At 30.0% G+C, this 11305-nt stretch overlaps 1 protein-coding gene across 1 annotated transcript; it reads left to right on the forward strand.

The window, feature by feature from the left end:
* The first annotated feature begins 1200 nt into the window (after positions 1 to 1200).
* On the forward strand, positions 1201 to 2459 carry LOC121119844 (uncharacterized). The gene is made up of 2 exons (XM_040714651.2): positions 1201 to 1286; positions 1355 to 2459. Exons 1-2 carry the CDS (start codon positions 1269 to 1271, stop codon positions 2294 to 2296), a joined length of 960 nt encoding a protein of 319 aa, XP_040570585.1. The 5' UTR covers positions 1201 to 1268; the 3' UTR covers positions 2297 to 2459.
* Positions 2460 to 11305: the final 8846 nt, after the last annotated feature.

Genomic DNA, 11305 nt, shown 5'->3' on the forward strand with positions numbered 1-11305 from the left:
TTAGTACTTGACATTTAAGTAAAGCTGACGGATAGATATATATTATCAATTTTGACCCCAGATTTTTTTATTTCTATTTTATTGATCTACCTATATGCTACAAATTTTACTTAAATTAGTAAGTACATCAAATATGTCTATCAATAAAGATTCATGAATAATTTAAAGTAATTTAAATATTATCTACAATGACAGAAACAAATTACTCAAATCATTATTTAAAATGGCATAAATATTACCCAATAATACAAATATAATAAAAAAAATATATAAGAAGTATTTTTTTAAAACATTCACTATTGTCTATGGCCTTGCCAAGTACCCACAGCAAGTTATGGTTCTTGCTGTTGTTAGCAGCAAGGGTCACGTTATGCCGCTTATCGTCTTTAATTAGGGCCTGAGGATCAATGCAAAGGTCTAAAATCTGTGTTTTGTGAACTAAAGTTTTTCCCTGGATCCACAGTATCATCAAAGACCGACTTTGGATCTGGCATCATCACAAAAAAATTATCTTTACTCTGAGAATATGACGTACGTCCCGCCGATTTTTTGGCCTCCTAACTCGCCGAAATTGAAGCCTTTATACTATTTTGTCTTGGGCAATGTTGAACAAATTTACAATAAAGGTGCCCCCAGCAGTACAAAATCCCACAGAGTGGGGATAAGGAGGGCATTCTGTACTTTCCCTAGTGGGACGGTCAAGAAGGGAGTGGGAAGTGAACGGTGTGAACGTGTGATCCAACCTAACAGCGATTTTATTAATTGAATGTCAAATCTATGATATAAAGTTGAATTTTGTGAAAATTTTAATAAGATCGCTCCAGAAATAAAGTCACAGCAACTTTTTACTTTTTTCCGGCTTGTGAACGTTATGATGAACCCCCCTTTGCAGCACAAATTTATTAAAATACTAACTGAGTTTAAGTATTAAATGAAAAATTATATCACGTCCATACAAATAGATTGTTTGATTGTTCAATAATGGCTTGATACTTTTGAGACTTATAATGTGCACCTAAGTTGTTATATTTGTAGATGAAGAACATGTAAAAAGGTTAATTTCCAACACATATGTGGTATGTTTAATAACTTTTTGCGAATTTCAATGAAAACAGGTTTTTCGGAAGGATATGGAAGACCTCATCAAATTTCACTAACTTAAATGTCGCCAATAATAAAAATATATATTGTATAAAAAGAAGAATACCCTTAGTTAGGACCACAGTCAACATTGAACTTTAATCCTTGCAATAGCAAAATATTCAACAATGAAGAAACATTTAATGGTAAGCAAAGTAATTTTCTTGCTATAGATTCATATCTTTAACTTCAATCTTTTTTTTTTCATAACTAGGTTTTCCTTATCATATCCATGATAGCCTTGTCTCATGCCGACGAGATTGGACATCATGCCCCTAGTGAAGGTGTAGATAAATCAAGGGAAGGACGACAATCCCCATCTTCATCCGAAGGAGTTGACTTTACAGCATGTTTAACTGATATTGAAACGGGATTATGCTGTATTGAAAAAGAGGAATCCATTTCCAGTATTCAAAAGGATCCAGTTCTAGAGTGTACTCACAAAAATGTGGAAAAGTGTCACTATACTTATGTCACACAGTTTGCTCCCTCACAAGAAGAAATTTGCGAAGAAAACTTTGAAAAGAAATGTCAAATCACTTTCAAACTACAAGCATTCAATGAGACAGTACAAAAATGCTACAAGCCTCTCGAAAAGGTTTGTAATGGACAAGGACCTGAAGAGTGTCGTACACTCTATGAGTCCTCATGTAGCACCAAATACGTTGAAAAGCAACCCGGTAAGTTTGTTGGGGATACAAGCTGTGAAAAGCTTCCGATTGAGATATGTGGTGCTGGTTGCGTCACGGAAGAAGGTCCAGAAGAATGCCATGATAAAGTCATCACCTCTTTTATTGATATTCCTGAAGAAATTTGTGATTTGAATCCCCAAAAAATCTGTCGGTTTGAAACTAAGCTTGTTCCTCGCCTCAGACCCGCTCATGAGTGTACCACAATTCCTCAAGAGACCTGCAACTTGAAATTCACTTCTCCACAAAGAGTTGACAAGAAAATTAAAACCAAATGGTGCTTAGATGATACTCCTGCAGTACCAGGTGAGACCTACGATGAGAGTAATTCACTTGGCGCTCCCATAGGTGGTGCATTAAGCACCAATAATATTGTTCAAACTCCTATTACTACATCTTCTAACATTGGAAATGCATTTGATGATCAGAGCCTTATACTCTCACCTATCGGGGCATTTAATGCCTAAAGTTTAACCCTTACTATTGTTGCAGCGGAAGATAAAATCTTGGCTGATTTAAAGTTTATTATTTAAATGTTATTAATATTTTTGTAAAAACCTCTATTTATATATTTAACTATTTAAAAGTCTACCATGTTTAAGTTAGTTGAATAAAGTTGTTTTTCTTTGATGTAAGCTGCATTTTACTTTTCTAATAATACGTCGTTACTTTTATGGTATCACTCAAGAAACAGAAAAAAAAGGCCCGACATTATCTGTTAGTTAGCCAAATAAGTCAATCATACTAACTTTTATTTATAAATTAAATACACCAAGAATATCATTATCATATTATTTTACGACATTTTTAAAATGAAATACATATAGAGGACACATAACTCAGTTTTTGGGAACAAGAAAAATTCACATTATATGAAATCCACGTAATACAGTGACTTTTTTAGTCCTAAAAAATTAAAATGGGATAAATTATATTTCAATTTCCACTTTTATTTTTTTCCATTTTTTTTTTTTTAATATGGTTAGGCCAATAAAATCATTTTATTCATCTTAAATAATTTAAAAATAATATATGGCAAAGAAGATACTTGTAAAATCCAGTCATTTCAATACTGTAAAATATAAATAATCAGACCTGAACTAATATTTATTCAACAACTTTTTTAATTGTAAGTTTTTATAACAAGTAATAACCAATAGTTTTAAGTCTAGGTATCAAATCAAATATTTACAAGTCCCTTCCCTATGTGAAAAATTATACACATATTTTACATGAATACATGAGCATTGTATGAAGAAAATCATTCGCAACTACAAAATTCTTTTTTACCTCAATATATAGTTTTTTATTATTCATTATCATAATATAAAAACGCGACATCAAGGGAATATATTGCACTAAACAGGGAGTCAGAATAATTCTAAACATTCTGTTATGCGAAATTTGCAGAGTTTGAAACCGTGTTATACAGGGACATATATTCCTTAATTTTAAAATCTTACATTTTATAGCATTCGAAAATGTATTATCTATTGTAATTAAAGACTATACATTTATATTTCTATAAAATAACCAAAATTTATTCATATAAATAGTCACATAGCCATTATATATCCGATGAGGGATTAGCAAGAAACTGTATTCCTGTCCTTTTGAAAACAAGGACATGAATATAATTACTTTGTAATTTTATCATTAAAAATAAATGAAGGAAATTATTATGACGTATTAAGTTAAACGAAGGAATCGACAGATGATATCAAAATGCATTGGGAATTTTGTATAAGCGAGATAACACCGTTATAAATAGACCTTTACAACAAAAATTCCTATTGTGTGTGTAATTGTCTAACTCAATAAACATTTTCTTATATATCTTATATGTCAATCAAACCATCGTTTATCATTATATTATCTCGAAATCAGGCTGTAATCATGATGTATATATAATTTTAATTACCTTGGGATAAATTATTTACATTTTTTGAAAAAAAAGTATTTTGTTAGTAAATAATATTAAAACGATGTTGTCTGGGTGGAAAAATACTTTATTTTCTTATAGTAAAAATAAAGGCTCTCGGCCAATCTTTAATTTTTCTTTATAATTTTATGATTACATCAATATAATTCTCTACGATTTTACTATCATCATAATAAAAAATAAAGAAGTACTGGTTATAGAAGGAACCAAAGTTGCACCTTACTCCCAATGATAATACCCAACCCAACTTTACAAAATAAGATTTATGACTTTGCTTCCTTGGAGCATCTGTGTCTTGTACAACAATACAAAAATAATGTAAGACATTCATTGTCTCCGTTACTATACAACATATACCTACAGGACCTTCATGTATCTGTTAGTGGAGGGGCCAAATTAAATATAATGATGGTGTGATGATGCCATGGCAACGCAACCTCACAATTTGATTATAAAAATATTACACATAGTCTAAAAAAGTCTCATGTTTCCTGCGTCGAGGCTTACATTCATAGAATTTAAGGAAGCAATAGAAAAAGTATTTACCCATATATGTACTGCTCGATCAGATTACTTATATACCTAGGAGAAAAAAAAATAATCTAACTGTCTTATCACTTATCAACTATTGATCATTGAATTTTATTGTTGGTCTGTTCGTTTTTGATTTTGAAATGTATGCTTTCAGTGGATCCATCATTTTTTTGAATTTTGAACGGTATCCAAAAAAGAAGAATAGCTTAAAATAAAACCTGATGGTGATTACCAGTTGCAGTAAGAAAACATAAATAATAATTTTGGGAGTGTTATAATTTCGCCGCAAGATGGCGACATTCTCTGTTGCTTTGCTTACATACAAATAAAAGTAACAAGGTTCCTGTCTATTCCTACTCAAAGGATCCTAATTTAAACAAACAATCCATACAAAAGAGATACACACGTTTATGTATCTATATATTTCACAATATTTTGAAAATGAACTATTTTTTTTTTTTTGCATTTGAGCTTGTATAAAATATCACATTTAGCATCATTAATTGTAAGTCTAATATGGCGACTTATTTTTAGTTCCACTGTGTACATTATAATTACTATAAACTATTTATATAAAACTTCTGCATAGGCAACTTATTTTATGGACTTTTACATAAAATTATTTGATAGTGACTCATTGCAATGATAAAAATAATAAGCCCCTAAAAATGAAAATTAAAGGAAGGTCAACTTTATACGTTTTAAGACTGATATGCTGTACTGAAATAGACCGGATAAAATTGAAATGGGCAGGACTGCAGTTTTCAGTACTAAATATGGACTAACAATCACTACTTAACATACTTAGGTACTCTCTTAAATATACTATGATTTGATAATTTAAAATATTACTATTTGTTCCTGTTACTACTCAACAAATGGAGGTGGAAGACTTATTTGATATGATATCAAAGAAGAATGGAGATTTGGCCATAGTATCCGTAACAAAGAAAAGATAACTGCTGACAAAATTTTCTCTGTAATCATAATAAATTCAGTTATAGAACATATGGATCTTATTCGGAAAGGAAATAGCAGAAAAACTTTAAAAATAAAAACTGTGTTACTGATTAAAGAAATATTTCCAAAATTAAATTGTTTATTTTAAATATTTTTTAGTATATAAAAGATAAGTCTAATATATATTTTTTTAATTTATATACATACTAGCGGCATATCCGAAATTGCCCAGAAAAATTAGTCGTCGACAAACAGACAAACTTTTTAATAGTATTGAAGAATGTAACGTCCAAACAATTCATCAGTGTTACCCTCCGTTTTTTATGTGCACACTCACACGTATTTCTTTAATACTTAAATGTCCTTGCCTTAAAGTTAAAATAATAATAATAACTACTTAAGAAAATAAAAACTTTGTTCAGGTTGCCAACACAAACAAAACTCGAACGATAAAGAATGTATAGAATTTACAATAATAAACATATTATTTTTTCCTTTTCGTATGATGTGATGAGACAGAGAGTGCCTTAGTCTCTAGAACACTCCCAGACTGACCTTTGGCTACATATGCTAAACTTCAACCAAAGTTTCTTTCATTATTTTTTATTTTATATTATGTACTTCCCTTTTCTTTCCTTTTTTTTAATATGACCTTTAACAACAACCCTTCGTTGTTAAAAATGAGTAATCAACTCACATTTTAACAACTCTTTACATTATTGAGTTGAATACAATTTGAGTTAACCTAAACACCTACCAGATTTAATTCATTTTAACTTACCATTTTTATATAATAATATACATAAATATACACTTCAATTTCCTTTTAAATATGACAAAGCGTCCTGACAAACCGGGTGCTCTTCTCCTCCTTCTTCTTCCTGTCAACAACGTCCATCGGGTCTGATGACTCCTCCAGCTGCTTCTTGAGACTTCTAATCATTCTAACTGGCATTGACAGAAGGCCAGAGATGTCAGCATTGCTTAATTTCATGTGATCACTAAGCATAATCTGAATAGCAGCGCACCTACGATCTCTCTCATTGAACATAATGACTTTTCTTGGGCACTTAAAATCATGCTATTACTACAAGTGGTAAACAATAACTGAAGCCTATGACCCGGGAAAAATTTTAAAACCAAAAACAGGCGGATCAGACATCAGCGGATGGAGTAATGTCGGCTTTAAAATGCGGCAGATGTTGTCCACGCACCCTGTATTAACTATTTCAAATAGTCAAAAATTACTCAATTAATAGATCGATCATCCAAGAAATGCTCACTTATTGTACTATCCCCATGCTAAGTAATTTAAATATTTCTTTAAAGCTTTTGATATTATTTTTGGTTGCAGCTCGTACAATTTTCTTCTACAAGTTAAACTTGTACAAAATCCTAACTTGTACACATTATATACGAGTATACATAAATCTTTATTTTCCAGAAATTACATTTATCCAAAAATATCGTCCTGAACAAAATATTTTTTCATTAAATTTAGGTTTACATGGTTTAATTTTTTAGAGTTTAGAGTTACTAATTCAAAAAATATGTAATTTAATACTCATCATATAAAGTCAATCAAAATATCTACAACAAATTAGAGACTCTTGAGCTCTTTTTATGTTTTTTAGTCATCTATTGATCCTTTATGTCCCATACTGCTCTTCTGAATATTTATTGGTTAAAAAAGAAGAAGAAATATTTGTTATGTAGTGAGCAATTATCTACCATTAAATGTACAACAGTTGATAAAAAATGGTTCTTACAACTACTAACTGATTTAAGAACATTTTTCTTTTTGGAATAAAGGTTGAGAGATTCAAGAAAGATTGTTATATGTTTGGTTAATGTATTGTTTATCAGTCCTTATTTATTCGGCGCAGTCCAGTCTTAGGACTGGTCCTTACGACCGGTTCTTCAGACTGTCTGTAACTGATTAAAAAAGGAGTAAAGTTGAGTGTCATTATCAAGTACTGAACTTTATTAGTTTTAGGACTTAAGCTAGACGGGATTGTAGTATTTAGTCCTAAATAAAGACCGACAAAATACTATTTATATGTGGAGACTTCACTTGAACAGTATTGTAACACTTTATAGATGCTTTTTGGTGGTACAGATGCCTTCGTTTGTACATCCCTGCTCTATGTTATTAAAAATGAAACGAACTATTAAGTCACATAATTATCTATTATGTATCACGGATATTTGGATTGTAAATAGTACATTTAACGCAATGAAAAGAAGCGGAACATCTACTTGTTTTAAACCCACGCAACTATGAACAGTAGGCTTGCAGGATTAATTAAGTTATCTTCAAAAATGTTTCTATTTTTATAAGAAACTGTAATACTAGTCCCGATGTTTCTCTCAAGATCTATCTTGATACATTTATTGAAAGGTTGAACTCTCAAAACATTCTTATTTTAAAAACCAAAGCCCAATTGTCTAGGATATCAAAGGAATTTAATAATTAGTTATTTAACGATTGTAGTCCTTTTTTTTCAGGATTTACTTGCTCATAATTGTACATTATTTTTGACTAGACTATGGACAATAGTAATTTAACATATATTTCGTAATGATGGAGTTAGTACTGTGGATTTAGACAATTAATACTATTATCAAGTATAGAGTCGTTCAATAAACCATCAATTAAATAATGTTACTATCTGAGCAATAAATAACTTGATCTTTTTGACATATATTTATATCTATAATCGCATGGAAATAAACCTAGATGTAACGATTTAAATTATGTGTACTTCATCTTACAGAAGGGGTATGCTCAGTAATCCATAAAATATGTCCCAGTCAATAAGTAAAAATCAAATAAACCAACACTTAACGCGAAAATAATGACAATTTAAAGTATGTTTGGAAGAGAGTAGCTTAGCTTTCATGACAGCTGCAAACAGTCGTGAGTGGAAAGAAAGGAAAACAAATCCCACTCTATATATAGCAAGGAATAGAATGGAATAAGTCCGATGCTGATTCTTAATTCTACTCCGAGTCCAGCAAGGACTTACACTTATAACTCTACAACAACCCTTAATTGTTACTCTCTGTCTTTCATAAACACACGCATTAGTTGTTACTTTATACTTAAATATTCTGACTGCAAAAACTAAAAATTATTGAGAACACCTTAGGATAATGAATAAACTTTTTTCAGATAGCCAACTAAAAAAGCCGTTCCCAATTTCTATGACATATTTTATACGCTTCTGGATATGTTACATTGTCCTTCAGTCAGACGAAGCAATATAATTGTAGATAATATGAGTTATGTTAAAAAAAAATAAACAAAAGCATGACTTGGTAACTATTCTAATTTAAAGTTTGTTTTATAGTAAAGCAGCTTAGCCATGTTGGTTTCTCATTTGAATAGCTAAAAGCAGGTGTTATAGGAAGGATATTTTAAAAAAATCAGACTCTGTATCTAACAAGGACAAAAGGAAGAATTACTTCGATTTTGATCCTCTATTCTATTTTGTGTCCAACAAGGACTTATAATTAAAACTCCCATACAAATCCTCAGACCTGCAGAGTACTTTATATTTTAGTGATTACTTTATAGTTTGGTATTCTCTCTCCCAGAATTGAACAATAACGATAGCTAAAGTTGTCCTTGCGTCATAGTAAAAAAAAAATAGAAAATTAACGTCGTAACTCTTATAATTTGAAGAATATTTTGAAGGAGAGTAGCTTAGCTGTCATGACATTTTATTGGATCAGCTTCAAACATCTGTGAAAGGAAGAATATAAACAAATCCAACTCAGTGTGTAGTAAGGACATCGACAAGAGTTACTCAATTTACAGTCCATGATTTTTAATGGAGTTATTTTATTTTTCATTAATGTTTATCTACTTGGCAATCAAAACAGTGCTTACATGACGGTTGTACTCGACAGTTTCCACAGTTTTATCGACATTTTCGATATTTGGCCTTCAGAAGCGTGGTTCATCTTTGATATCAAAATTACCAGAATGGAATCGACGAAACCTAATTTGCTCGTAATTGGCTGTTAAAGTAATAGCACCATAAAAAATATACATAACGCTGGGTAACCCTTTGCTATTATCATCATATAAAAAATATGTTTGATGAAACCCTTTTCTTTTATCCTATATCAATGATGAAAGGTTATTATGAATCACACTATTAGTCCTTATTCCCTGGTTTTTTTGTAGTACAGTGTGTTTTTTTAAATGATGAGGGTTCTATCTTATAATGGTTATAATTTAAAAAAAATCAAATACCATATACCTTGATCAATTTAAGGTCAAAAACTAAAGTAATAGTTTCCGTTGTTTTTTTGTCATTACAAAATAAAATATATTATAACTTTACCTTTGCTAACTAACTGATAGTTTTTTAATGCTAATTAATTCATATTTAAGCTCTTAAAAACTCAAAGTTGGATTAAGTTACACTGAAAACCCATTTTTGACCTAGTGTTCTGTTAATAATACCACATATTCAATTTCAGTGAAATATGTTTCTGAATCATGGAATGACCCATATATATATATATATTTATTTATTATTTTGACTTTTATTGAGTTGAATCAACAACAAAAGGGCATTTGCTCAATATGAAAGATGTGTGGTATAAACTGTATTTGAGACATATCGGTCGGTTATCAAATTATTTTAAAATTTTGTTTCCCAAAAACCTCAAAAATTTGTTTCAGTTATCATAAATTGAATTTTGATTTTAGTAGCTTAATCTCTGGTTTTAGTTTCCCAATATCTAGTACACTAAGATAGAGTATCTGCAACTATGTTACCATATTTTATCATTGATTTTTTAAAAGAATTTTAGTAATAACGTTATTATCTCGAAATAATTATTAAATAATTTGATCTTCTAACAATTATAAAATAAGAACGTATTGCAAATATTATTTTCCTCGCAGAAAACAATTTCTATTTTTGTTGAAATATACCTTTATAAATGCAAAAGCAAAATCATTATTAAATTATTTACTATTAATACCTCTGTAAAACATTCCTTAACCCCCTTTTCCAGGTGCAAATGATATAAAGTTATCAGAATTCGAATAGAAAAGTTTACTTAAAATAGGATATTTATTATTAATTTGTTTTATTATTATGATAATTATTATTCATCAACTCATTTTGTATAGGAGAGAGTTATCAATTGAGTTGACCTAAAGGCCTTTGATATTTAATTCATTTTTATACCGCTCTAAACATATGATACACTATATGTAATTATGAAAATACAGTGTAGAATAAGTGTGTTAAAAAGAAAAAAACCCTAAAATCAACATGATAACTCTGACAATTTGAAAAATGTCTTTAAGGAGGGAAATAATAATCCTCATGACGTTTAATTGGATCAGCTACATCAGCTGAGACAAGAGAGGAAGGATAAAAGGATAAGAACAGGAACATTTCCTATAATTACTCCAATTTCGATCCCCAATTTTTATTTGATTCCAAAAAGGACTGACAATTATAACTCTGCAACAAATCCTCAGGGTTAAGCTCCGTCTTGTATGAGCACACATGAATTTACAATCAGGTTTTGAAAATAATTTAATCTATTTAGAAAAGGATGTTGTTCACAACTCGGGAATTAAATAATGACAACTGCTAAGGCAAAGGAAATTCATTCTTCAGACTACTAATTCCTAAAAACGGGCACGCTAAAAAAATCACCGTATTTTTATCACTGACTTTATTCATATATAAGGCCAGACATCTTTTGTCAAATAAATTACTGTATTGAGATAAGAATAGGAAAAAAATTGTTATATTTTGCTTATTTATTCATTGACTTAAAAAAATACAATTATTGATAAATACAGTAATATGGGTAAGAACAAAAGCCTTAATGGTCTCAATGGGGTTTTTAGCGGTAAATGGTATGGAAGAAGATTGTTTATCATCAGTTTCTTTGTATTAAGTCTTGAATAAGTTATGCTTGATGTGTTCAAAATAATTAATTAAATAACTACATGTTCAAATTTACGATTAGAATATACCTAAATGTTCATAATCTCTGA

The sequence above is a fragment of the Lepeophtheirus salmonis genome, chromosome 1 (assembly GCF_016086655.4).
Source record: "Lepeophtheirus salmonis chromosome 1, UVic_Lsal_1.4, whole genome shotgun sequence".
NCBI lineage: Eukaryota > Metazoa > Arthropoda > Copepoda > Siphonostomatoida > Caligidae > Lepeophtheirus > Lepeophtheirus salmonis.